General features: G+C 34.3%; 1 protein-coding gene across 7 annotated transcripts in view; it reads right to left on the reverse strand.

Moving 5' to 3' along the window:
• Positions 1-978: 978 nt before the first annotated feature.
• The window catches only part of LOC140152796 (uncharacterized), a 39514-nt gene continuing 27599 nt past the window's right edge, over positions 979-12893 (reverse strand). For all 7 annotated transcript variants that reach the window (XM_072175288.1, XM_072175293.1, XM_072175291.1 and 4 more), the window contains exons 3-4: positions 9535-9764; positions 979-7062 (exon numbers count right to left, since the gene is read on the reverse strand). In XM_072175288.1, coding sequence (XP_072031389.1) covers positions 6910-7062; positions 9535-9764 — 383 coding nt within the window. In that variant the 3' untranslated portion in view covers positions 979-6909. The remainder of the gene's footprint in view (positions 7063-9534; positions 9765-12893) is intronic.

Raw genomic sequence — 12893 nt, forward strand, 5'->3', positions numbered from 1 at the left:
AATAAGGAAAATAACAAAAATATTTGAAAATCTCCAAAAATCGGTGAGGGCAGGGACGATATACATGTTATTTATTTTACTTGGCCTGACCGTCTTCAGGAGACATGGCACACACAGTTCGATCCTAGGGTCGGTATATTAATTAGGCGATTGGACGATATGGCCCATCATTTAAGAGAAACCGCCTATACCTTTTCTGTATTGCTCATCACGTTTATGGCACCCATACATAGACATCATAGTTCGATTATTAGGGTCAGTTTCTCGAAGCCAAGTCAAGGGCCAGGTTAATTATATAAGCAATTGGGCTTAAGATTAATTTGACCTCGAACTATATATTAGGATTATCTGTCCTACATTAAACAAAAATTAACCTCTAGCTTATCGTATCTTCAATGTTATAATTAGAAGAACTAGAGTGTTTCGGTTCTCACACCACCAGCCCAGGGTCTAGAGCATGCGGGAGGGGGAGGGGGTTATTAGGGCAAAATCTGATAACATCTTTAAACAAAAACGTGGCGGAGTGTCTGTTTCAACTTTCAAGAAAGTCCATATTGTATGGTAAATCATGCCCACTGGGTGTACAACTTCTAGAACTTAAGTCATTCATTTTGAAAATACTTATTACACATTTTACCAGAAAATCATGTTGTATATGTAATAATAGACAGGCTGATTTGGAGAAATTATCCAGTATTTAGGGACCAATCAATATTTACACAAAGGGGTCGGAGAAATGAAAAACAAATTTGACAATTTTTCGGATTTCACCCTTTTGTCCCAATATCCTCCATTTAAAACCAACCTAACATTCCCCCTTCATGGTTAAAATAAAAAATTAGATTCCATTTCAAAGCTTCAAATGTTCTACCCTGCATATATTTAACAGTTCCTTACTTATTCATTAACCATCCATGATTTGAAAAAGTAGATGATGCAAATGTATAAACTTAAATAAGGCAGACAAGACACATCAAATATTCTTGTTGTTCATTGAAATTTTTCAGTTTTATTTTTTATCTTCAAAAATTACCTTTATTTACAACAAATGTTGATTGAACACGTAGTATCAAACTTACGATGTACTGTACAAACTTTTTTACGCAAAATGAAGAATTTTTTCTCATTTTCCAGTTTGGCATGCAGATAAGCATTGTGGGGTAAACAAATACAAGTCTGTGGTCAACAACAATTATTATAGCTTTTAAGTAGGTTGTTTTTCTTAAAACATTGTGGGTTTCTTTTACAAGTGCAAAATATGCTCAACTTGATTTGGTTTGGGTCTTTAATTATGAGGGGTTTTATATAGATGAAAAAGTGATGTGATCAAAACTTCTTTAATTATTTAAATTTGCATAATAATAGTCTAAACAGCTCTTCAAGAATGAACACTGTTAAATTTTAGAAATTTGATTAGGTTTATACTTTTACTAGTACACAGAGTGGGCATCCTAAAACAACTCACAAACCTATGATCAAGAAATGTATTGCACTGTAAAAAATTAAGCATCCAGTGTCGATACAAAAAGACAACCGTTTACTGATGTGAATGTTCATGAAAAGTATTTTGGATTTAATTAACTAAATATTACAAATTGCACTGTTGTACAAGATGGCCTGTAAATGGCAAACTAGTTGCTTTTCTACGTACATTTTGCTAATAAATTACCTTAAAGTAAGCAAAGGAAGGTCAGTTATGTTTCTAGATCAGGGTGAAATTGTAAAGTAATTTACTGCTTACCATATTTAGAAGCTATAGAGTAGACATAGGAAAGCACACCAATTCATGTTTTTACATTTTTTGTTAAATATAAAAGATTGACGAGTTTTGGTCATAAAAGGGCCACCAAGCACATCCACTGATGCGTTGTTTGTATAAATCAACAAAAATTGAGTTGCATAAATAAATTCATTTGCAACCACATATCATGGGCTCACTACATAATTCAGATATGATATGGGAAAAAACAAAGGTGGCATGACCTTTTTGTACAAAAATCTCACAACTTTGATAAATGAGAACAGACAGTAATTAATAAATAACACATTTGAGGTCATCATATTATCAATACTGATAATCAGAAATTCATGTTAATGCCACAAATTATTGTGAGGTCCGTCTTCTATGAAGATTTGATTTGATTAAACATTGAAATTGATTTGAATTGATTACCGCCTCCTGCCTTCTCATCTTGTCAAAATTTGCACAACTGGGAATTAATGTGTTTGATATTTGTGTATAATAAAGTGTGTTAAATGCTCAAATCCATCCACAAAACATTGGCAAAATCCCTGTATTAAAAGGCGGATAATTTAAAGCTGTGATTCAAAGTGAGAACAGAGCATGTTGCTGTTTGAGGTGTGAAAATGCAAACTCCATTTTACCAATCTACTGGGGAAATTGCCAAAACTCTATGGATATAAAAAGTCTGGCTGCAAGATACATGTGGAAGTTGAAGAAGCTTCAATATTATCATGGATTTTTAAAACAATAAAAAGTAGCGTAGTGTTTGTCCTAGCATGTATGAGTAATCAATGAAGTATTTGAGCATGCTTGGAATGGACCCCGCCTTCAACAATCACATTCAAATTTGAAGCTTCTCATACAGATCAACTTAGCCTATCCTCATACTTGTGTCACAGTTAATTGAATTGTATGTCAATGGAAACACACTTATTTTTGTCTTCTGGAAATGAGATCATGCTCCCAGTATGCAGAAAACAACAATGAGTGTGTTTCAAAGTTCACAATCCCAGCAAACTTAAAAACTGTGTCATTATGTATGAAGTTTGACTTCATTGAGGTGGAATTATAGTCTGTTCGGTGCAAAACTTGTTAGTAAATAATATTTTCAATTTATATCCCTTTAGGAAAGGGGGGGATATTCATCTTTTTCTCCATATAAATATATAAACAAAAATCTAGATTACATACTATAGTAATAATATACATTATACTTAGTAGTGCATAAATAAAGCAATAAATTATTCAAACAATGTCTATGATATACTTAGTTTTTATAGTCTTATTTTGTACAGGAATTACACATTTTCTTACCAAAAAAAAAGAATGGCATTTTGAAATCTATATATCTGTACCCTGCAACATTCGCATGTAGGCCTACAAAGGCATTTTTTTTTCTTTTTTCTTCCTTTTCTTTCAAAAATTTACTAGATCAACCAAGTAAAAAAGGACACTTTTAGGAACAAAAAATAATGCGGAATGATCTGGTAGATGGGTTTGAAATAACGGCTAACTTTCTTTTTCTCCTTTTTTTTTTTTGCTTGAATGCGGCAGTAGAAAAAATTGTGAAAAAATTCTGGTTCAACAAAAAATACCATGGAAGACGCTTGGCGACTTGGAGCCCAGATAGTCAAATAATAAACCGGTAACATTTTCTACACTGCAGTATGTTCACATACACATATCCAAAATCAAACCAAATATTTAGATGTATCAAAAGTATGTTTTTCCTCAAAAACACTTTTTACAGTGTTTAATTTTTTGTTGTTGAGTAGATCGCACTATAAAAAAATGCAGCATTTCGATATTCAGAAGTCACATGCGGTTTAATTATAAACAGTATTAGGTGCTGTTCTCTGGGCCTATGTACACTGAACAAAATCTTACAGAAATCCAAATGATTTCAACTATTTTGTTCAATGTATTGTCATAGCCCGCATTCAATGCTCAACAACCAACCAACCAACTGATTACATTACTACATTATAACAAGTAAAAAACAAAGCCATTAGACATGACTGGCAAAACCCCTTTACCTTTCTAAGAGCATTGCAATTGTGCATACTTTGGTAAGGGTGTCAGTCCTGGAGATGATAGGTGTCCTCAACTTTGCAGAAGAGTTCCACCTTGGCAAAGTATGCAACTGCATTTTTCCTATAGATACAAGTTACTTTCTTGTACTTAAAAGATATAATGCCCTTTGAAAGCGAAAGAGTGGTTCCATTTGTATTTAGTTGCCTACAGTATAGTTCAAAATCAACTTTTATTTATTAGTGAAACAAGATGTTATCATTTTTGTTACAACCAAAGAGATTATACAAGAGTACCATCTCAACCACTGCCTGTGTAACGCTATGGCAAAATCTGCCATTTTGGTTCATCGCTCATGGAGGGCAAATAGTGTACCTCTGGTATTTTTCAGCAGGAGCCCAAAATCAAACGCTAATTTGCACCTTTATCTTGAGTGTTACAAAGTTTGGCCACAACGAATTACACAGAGAATGGTAACCACACTGTGTACTTTGAAATGAATTTTGCCGGGCATATAGAGAAATTATCCGGTAGACTATTTGCCTTCTATGTGCGACATGCAAACATGGCCGAGTTGGTACCCTTTGGTTTTACTCATTGGTTATAACAAACTCACTATAGGCATCTAAAAAGTTAGTCATCTGGCTTGTTCATACATTTTACAGCGAACGATCGGCACTTTGTCTGCAGCAGACAAACATATATAATCCTGAAATGACTAAACTTGTAAACAATTACTGTATATGCTTTTATTTCAGGAAACACAAAGATAACAATTCATAAAAAAAGTTACATAAGCTTCATTTGCGAAATAAATAACTTGCAACCTGACTTGCAACATTTCTCAAAACATGCAAAATCGACTCATGTATGTGAAAGTGAAAATAAAAGCGTATAGAGTACTGGTCAATGCTCCTGATTGGTATCACTGATTTGAGAGACACAGTTCTGTAACCCCAATACATTGTACATTCATACCATGACCTTCAAATATCTCGGGTACAAAAACTCATCCCTTACAACTTGATGTCAAATGTTAAGCTATGAATGTTAAATAGGGGTACTGAACCGTGCCATTTGAAATGGAAATGTTTTGATTTGTGTGATAGACATTTCAATGTTGTGTCCATCTGCTGCAGAAAAAGTGAATTTCATCATCATCGATTGAAAAATTGATGAAAAAGCAAGTTTATATGTACACAAAATATCTTAATCAGTACTCAACATGCAATATACAAAATCTGGAAAAAAAGTTATATCGCTTAAAATAAAACTATTGGTAGAAACATTGATCAGTAATAGTAATTTTTTATCAAAAAAATAGAGATGCTTCAAATTGCATCACCGACATTAAAAATGAACAAAAGATTACAATGGTCCAAGTCCTACATGGATTATCTCTACAACTATGTACAACCGGCCATACTTCATAAATTGCTGATAAGTCTTACAGCTTTTTCTTTTAGTATAAAAACATGTCGCTTACATTCCTTTATGCACAGAGCGATGTATCGTGTCTTGGCTGGGTACAGTTTCTTTGGCTGAACAAAAATGCTAAAAACAGCAAGTAACAAATATTTTAAATGGTTTTTGGGAAAAGGCACTACCAAAACAAAGTTCTTTTCAAGAAAAAATTAAAATTATTAATATGAGGATAACCAAGGAAAGAAAAAATAATATTAAAACAAATAAATAAGTAAAAAGCAAATTGATTTTACTGGCAAACTCATTATTACTGGCGAAATCAAAGTAATAAATAATAAACAATTTTGGTTCACCAAAAAATGCAAAACTATCTTTCTGTTACTTTTTTGGTAAATACTGGTAACAACACGTCGTTCATCTCTCTAACAATAACATTCATCACATCAAAAATAGCACCAATAAAACGTGGAATTGCCTCTTTTGTTATAAAAAGTCCACACAAATTTCTAATATTGTGACTGTTCTAAGTCATGTCAAACAAAGTACACATTGAATTGTAATTCTTGTAAGTGAATTAGCAGTCTCAGACATCGTTACTAAAAGCGGTCTGGTGGCACGAAAAATTTTGTTCACAAAAATTGAATTAATTTGGTAATTTCTTGCTTGCAAGCAGATGGCTTTTGTCAAAAGATCAACTTTATTTTAAGTAAAAAATCAGTATACCAAAATATCCATTTATCTTAATTTTAAGAACTCAAGATTAGTTAATATATTCCAATATGTTAACTTTGTTTGGGTTAACTTTTATTTTTCAACATGTTAAAAAGTTAATTTCAAAAATTTAGTCACAAAATTGACAAGAATTGTACAAAAAATGGGATGGAATATTTGTCATTATCAAATATCACTGCTGTTTCATTCAATGTTCAGCCACAGTCTTACAAAACATTTTGTTTTACAAAAACAATTACTAAAATTAAATGAAATATTTGGCTTTTCTTTCTCTATAAATCAAAGACAATGCATTGTTTGGCGTACAATTTCATACTTTTTTGTCAAATACACCAGAGTTTCTATCGTTACTATAAGCTTAATATTTTTAAAATAATGAGGAAAATAGCGCGAGGCAACAAATTCTGCAGCATTGCACACTTTGGGTATCCAGTATCATGTCCGTCCTTCTTCCATACTACAATTGCAAGTTACATTGTTCAGGTATATATTTTAAATGTTCGAAAAACAGAACTAGGCAGGGTTTTCTTCTCTTTTTATACATCTTTCAGCAGGCACAAACAACATGACTTGTTTTTTGAATGACTCATGGCTGACATTCCTTCTGTAATAACAAACAACATCATCATCATCATTTCCCTCATCAGCAGTCATACATGTAGTCTCTAAAGTCATGTTTTGATATAAATGCCAAAAATCACACACTGTAAATCAAAAAAGTCTGTCTGGCAAACTTTTACAATGGATGGGGATGCGGTCAAAACATCAACAAATCAAGTCCAATTCTCTTGCTTCACTTGCTTTGAGTTCATCATCATTGCTAGCTTTCAATTAAAAGTCTTTACTCGCAAGCGTCAGTTTGTTTGACCACTCAAGTACATCCATCCATCGCATTATTTGTTTGTCCAATGGCAGCTATCTCTCTCTCCCCATTGTCTAATTAGAGTCTTTGCACGGCACGCAGCCATCATTTTACTTTACTGCTGGTTTTGTCTGACATGCTTCATGTCTGCGGCTGCTACTGCCTGTGGTCTTTCTTCTTCCACTACCTCCTCATGATGGGGTCTGCCACGGAAGTGTTCTATTACGCGAGATAACCAGCCTTGGTTTTCTCGTCGCCGTCGCAATCTCTACAGGAAAGAAAAAATAACAATACAAAGAATGTGATTAGTATCATGTTTTAAAGTTCGTTAGTATCACTGCTTTAATTAACTTAATGCAAAAATATTTCTCCATTGATTGATAAAATTTAATCGACAAGTATATGATCATGAGAATATACCATCTGTTTTGAGATAAATACCAACAATATAAACATGTGCATTAAAATTTCTAAATATTTCTGACCAAAAGTTACAAGCCCTTTCAAAGACTAGAAATAATTGAGACAATGATTTTGAAAAACTGAATATTCAGATGCAATGATGCATATATTATACACAATCAAATAGTATTGTTACTTTTATCTATCATGGTGTTAAAATTGAATTGGACAAATAACCCGCCCAGTGCCATATGGTGATTTTCTCTCAGGTTTGCGTGCAACGACTTGTGATTTCAGATGTGTTAAAACGATACATATCTCTCTCTCCCTGGATATGATAATAGATCAGGATTTAACAAGTGATATATTTCTGGTTGACTAGACAGCCAGCCACATATGGCAAAAGTACTTATTAACAGCTAACTGAAGCAACATTGCATTTTGACATCCCTGGCGCTGAGCTGTAAAACCGATACAGCGCACTTTTAACAGTTATGTTATAGGCTGGCGACAAACTCAAGGTGTCGCAGTCAATTGGTATTGATTGATTGCGATCGACCGATGTTAGTCGGTGTCAGAATGCGAGAAATGCCAGCGTTAGTTTTGTTTTAATTGATTTGAGCTGTCTGACATTCCATTACTAGTTGGGTTGTTCCACAAGTCGCATTGATGATTTTATTGTTTTTATGCTGCTTCATGTGACAATTAATACAACAATAAAATACAAGTTACAATTATTCAAAAAATCTACAGCACTTTAGTAAGAGTGTTAAACATTTAACTAATGTAATCAGAACACAATAAGGGAAAATTCCCAAAATTCCAATGTAGAAACAATGAGAGCAAGGCATTCCAGTAAGCTATTAGATAGAGAACAATATTTGATATTGGATTGGGGAATGTCAATAATTTCAAAATGTGACAAATATGAGCCTTGACAATGGTTACAAATAGACAGCTGTAATTAACAAATTAAGGTTGATTGGATTTTTGCTAATTGGTAGCGAGGCATTTATTGATTGAAATTCTCTAGTCCTCTATATCAACCACTGCAGGTGAAGCAGTGAAGAATGGTATGAATTTGTTCACTGTATATTGACTTCAATATCAAAGTACTTAATTAGAGCCAGTTGTAATACAATTAGTCACATAATAAACAGGTATGGAATGTGTGCTCAGGTGATCTTTGTACTTCAGACAGACTGGTTTCGTTCAAAGCTAACATTGTAACGGCATATTTGTGTGCTGACAAGATGAAATGTCTTATGCTAACCAATGGCATATTTTGCAAAAGGTATGTCTACGGAATGTACAAATGGAAAAAACAAATATTCCAACAATTGGCTGTAAACTTCTAGTTCATAATTAATAATGTTACATGATAGGAAAACAAAGCAATAGAAGTTTTGATCTCTTTTCTAAGGAGTGTGATTAATCTGTCAAAAGTTACCAAAGCCAGTGATTCTCCCTTTGTTATACAGTATCTGTTTTTCTCTCTTCCTGACATAAGTTAATGTAATCCCAATTCACATTGCAGTCCCCTTGGGCAAGCAAGATTATCAATGCAAAAAAGTCTCCAATGCGTAAATTGACCAACTGCCTCAATGAAGCACCTAGGATTTCATCCCCACCCCAACCTCCAGGGATGTGAAAGCGGTTTTTCACAAAGCCAATAGGAGTCGCTCTGTATTAAAAGCTGTCAGTGTTATCAGGTAGCACATTTAAGCATGCCGGTTCTAGTGGTGATAACTACTCTATCAAGAAATGCTACTTGAGAAGCTGCATGAAAGCTTTGTAAAGTACTTTTACCCATGTATTATAAGAAAACGGTATCATTCAAGAGAAAATGATCGTTTTAACAACTTGACTGCTATAAAACACATCAAGATGATTTTCAGAATAAAATCAAAGTGATTTAAAGATTTTGTTTCTGACAAATTGAAACACCTCTCATTGGCACTTGATCTGCATGAATGTAATTATTACCTACAGGTAATTTGCAGGAAGAGCTACATGTGAAAAGTAAATGGGTTGAAGTGTAAACTTAATACCGATATAAACATCAAACCTGAAGAGGCATTAGTGGTGCTTCAAGGATCTCTTATTGCTTGCGGGCAAAGTTATCTGTTTACATTATCGTGAGAAAAAAACCTGGTGGGGTCTTTTTCAGATGGCTAATTTTACTAGTGGCACAATTAATTTACAATCAATTTGACAGAGATGAAGATAATGACAATGATGGGTCAGTCAGAATGTCAAAAAACATGTTCCTTGATGCTGGAATTTAAGACAAATAAACATCCACAAACACAATTTGAAATCAACAGGGGATACTTACTCTAATCTCCTCATAACTGACGTGAAATTCATCACTTATTCTTCTTAGTTGCTCTCCAACTGCGATCTCTGGTCTTGGTCTTGAGGGTTCAGTATTGGCACGTGGGCGGAATGCCGTATTGACAAGGTCGGGAAGGGGTTGGGAGGGATTAGAGGGGTCCTCAGACTCAGCTTCTACTGCCTGGACTGCATCTGTTCCACTTCCCTCAGAATGGTATCTGGGTCTCCTCTCTGTGATCAAGATAAAAATAAACACCGGCTTGTTAGTCAGGAGCCTTCACATTAATTATTGATACTTACAAATCAATATTGATTGCATTTAACAGAAGATTGCTTATTTTGATTTCTTTCATTGAACAGTTGGCAATACAATACTTACTTTTTCTGAAGTGATACATTGGTAGTTTCAAATCTTCAGCATAAATATTTAGTGTTGTTGTGGTTTCAACTCCCTTGTTTGATTGAATAGAGTTTTTGAGTAGGCTCAGATTGTTATTGCATTGGGTTATTCAACCACTAACAAATAAAGTTCAAAGTCTGACTACTATTCACAGCATGTCAAGTGTGACCAAACTAGAATACTTTGGTGTGACATATCACCCTGTTCATGCAATTATGAATCATAACTTATAATTTAGTCATATGTATTATTTCCAGAAACAAAGTAAACAAATCATTTTCGAAAACAATCAAACATAATTGCTAATTAACACGTACACCAAGTCACATAATTATTGCAACATAAAGATGTTTTTTGTTCATGTTGGCAAATATTAGTGCTATAAATAATCATCATAGGACAGATGAGGGAGTTTTAGGTCAGGTAATAATAACATAGGGTTGTTTACATCATGACTACACCTGACCTGCGCACCAATCACGCATGTGTGTTTTATACCTTTGGTGCACCTGTTTTAATCCTAAGCCAAAAGGCGCTACAAATATTATCCAACCATCCATCAAGACATGTCTGGGCAAAACTTTTTCCTGTTTACAGCCTTCTGATTGGCTAGGACATGACTCATAATCAAACCTATTTAGCATACAATAGGAAGTCCACCTTACTCCAACTACTACCATTGGCAAGGTTGCCAGTTTATTGTACACCTGAGTTGATGCATTATTCAATTGTTTACATCCAAGTTCATTGTAGAAAGTTGGAAAAGCTATTCCTAGGTCAAGGTACAGTGATATATAACTATGAGTGGTTATTTCCAAGTCATAGATTAGTGTTTTAATTCAGACCAACGCAATTTTGCTTTAAAGTTTACCTTTTGGGATCTTTAGATTGTGCCAAATTATCATGCAGATAATTTTATCAGTGTTTATAAAAATCAATATACCTGGATCATCACTATAAATAGCACCTAGCAAAAGAGCTACATCATCTCTGCTGGGGGTATTTCCCAGGACAAGCTGGGCGGCTTGGAATAAAGACATTTAAAGATGACATCATCTGCCGGGTCGGCCCTACTCCAGATGTTGTTTAGCTTATCGGACAAAAACAACCCTACTACCCTGGATGGGTATTAAAAACCAACCAATCAGAATTAAACGCCTGGCTAGACAGTTTGCAAAGTAAAACCACAAAAGTTTTCAATTACCCTCCAACTATTGTCTCTGACAGCGTAAGAAATGTGCAAACAAGACAAATCGTAACTGCAATATATTATTTGAAAACTCCTAAATTTTAGGTTTAGTTCTGCAAAAGTGCAATCTAAACTTTTAATTTCAAGGGTTGACAAAATAATTAACAAATAAGTGTTGATGACAAATTTGGGGTGATGTGGTTACCTTTTGATGATTAAGTATGAGTCAAAATGGTCACCTATAAGTCATTTGTCAAAATGTCTAAATTTGATGGTGAATTGGGAAAAACTAGAGCAAAGATTGCATTAATACAGTGGTATATATTTTATTGTTACAACACTTCTAAGTTGTGCTATTCCATTTAATAGTTGAAATATCAGTAAAATGTGACACATTTTGCACTTTTATCATGAAATTGAAAAATCAAGAAAGTGTGACTCCCCCGATGAGTCATAGCTAGATTTGACCAATTGTTAAACAAATCATCCATATTATTGATTTTTAGATTTGATTTTCTGGCCCATGATATGGGGTCTGCACCAAAACAATGAAAGTTTTAATGTTTCCAAGCAAATGATGCCTCACCACAGAAATGAGAGCTACGCTCCAAGATATTAAACTGTACTTTACAATTCTAGTTCGAGCTGTCTTTTATTATAGTAGGATAGCAAGAAAGCAGTTCTTTCAAGGTAAACAACTGATTACTGATCCCAACCACAAAACAATCAATGTTTACCTCTGCAAGCCTATATGACTTCCACACCCATTCAAATTGACCTAAATGCTCATTAATAATTCAGCAGGGATTTAATAATATTGACAATTTGACTTGAAGCAAACTTTGACAATAATCTGTTACTTCATCAATATCCTTTTGTTCCTCTTTATTGGTTCACAACCTGATGTGCAAATGAAAACAAACTTTAGTCCATGCAATATTTTGATCAGATCATGCCCCTGGTGCATGGGTGGTGGTGGGCAGTCCGCATGAGCGTCTGAGCTGGGCGGCAACCAGGGGTGTTTGCGTTCTGAATGGGTCGCTGGTCGTCCAAGAGCCCCAGGTCTGTGTTTTGATGTTAGCAGCAACTCAAAAACACAAACAATGAACTGGTATTAAGGCATTATCATGATAATCTAGGATTTGGTGTTAAGATGATAGGTTTACTGAATGATTTCTTCTTGCATGCATGCCCATACTTGCTGCTTGATTGCTTTAATTTACACACCTTATTGATAAAAATGATTATTTGGCTCTATTCAATTGCAAATAAAGCGCAATTTTAGAAAACATAATGTAGTCAAAAACTCATCTGCCAGCAAATCATTTGTATGCAACTGACATGTTGTTTCAATCACACCTGACTCAGCTGAAGTGTTTTGCAGAAATCAGTGAAAAACTTAATCAAAACGATATAAAATAATTTCCTGGTTATTTTCAAGTAATCATACCTTTTCCTTTCATCAGCATCAAGCTACTGTTTCCATGTACACATGATGTAGTTACAGTAGTAGAAATATTAACACGTTATGGTGCAATCACACACATCATACAGTTCACCGGTGCTTCTCTCAATACTATTAACTATACCACTGCCAACTACACTTACGTTCGAACTAAAAAATCTATATATCCTTGATAAGACAATAGCGGATAACCTTCCTTCCAGTATAAGGACCTGACTTCCTTCTTCAACGATCTTAAAGGGACAAGTGTCAACTGCTTTGCCAGTGCACTTAGTTTATTTGGGTTTTCACGGTGACCATGGCTAT

Source organism: Amphiura filiformis, chromosome 5 (assembly GCF_039555335.1).
Source record: "Amphiura filiformis chromosome 5, Afil_fr2py, whole genome shotgun sequence".
Classification (NCBI taxonomy): domain Eukaryota; kingdom Metazoa; phylum Echinodermata; class Ophiuroidea; order Amphilepidida; family Amphiuridae; genus Amphiura; species Amphiura filiformis.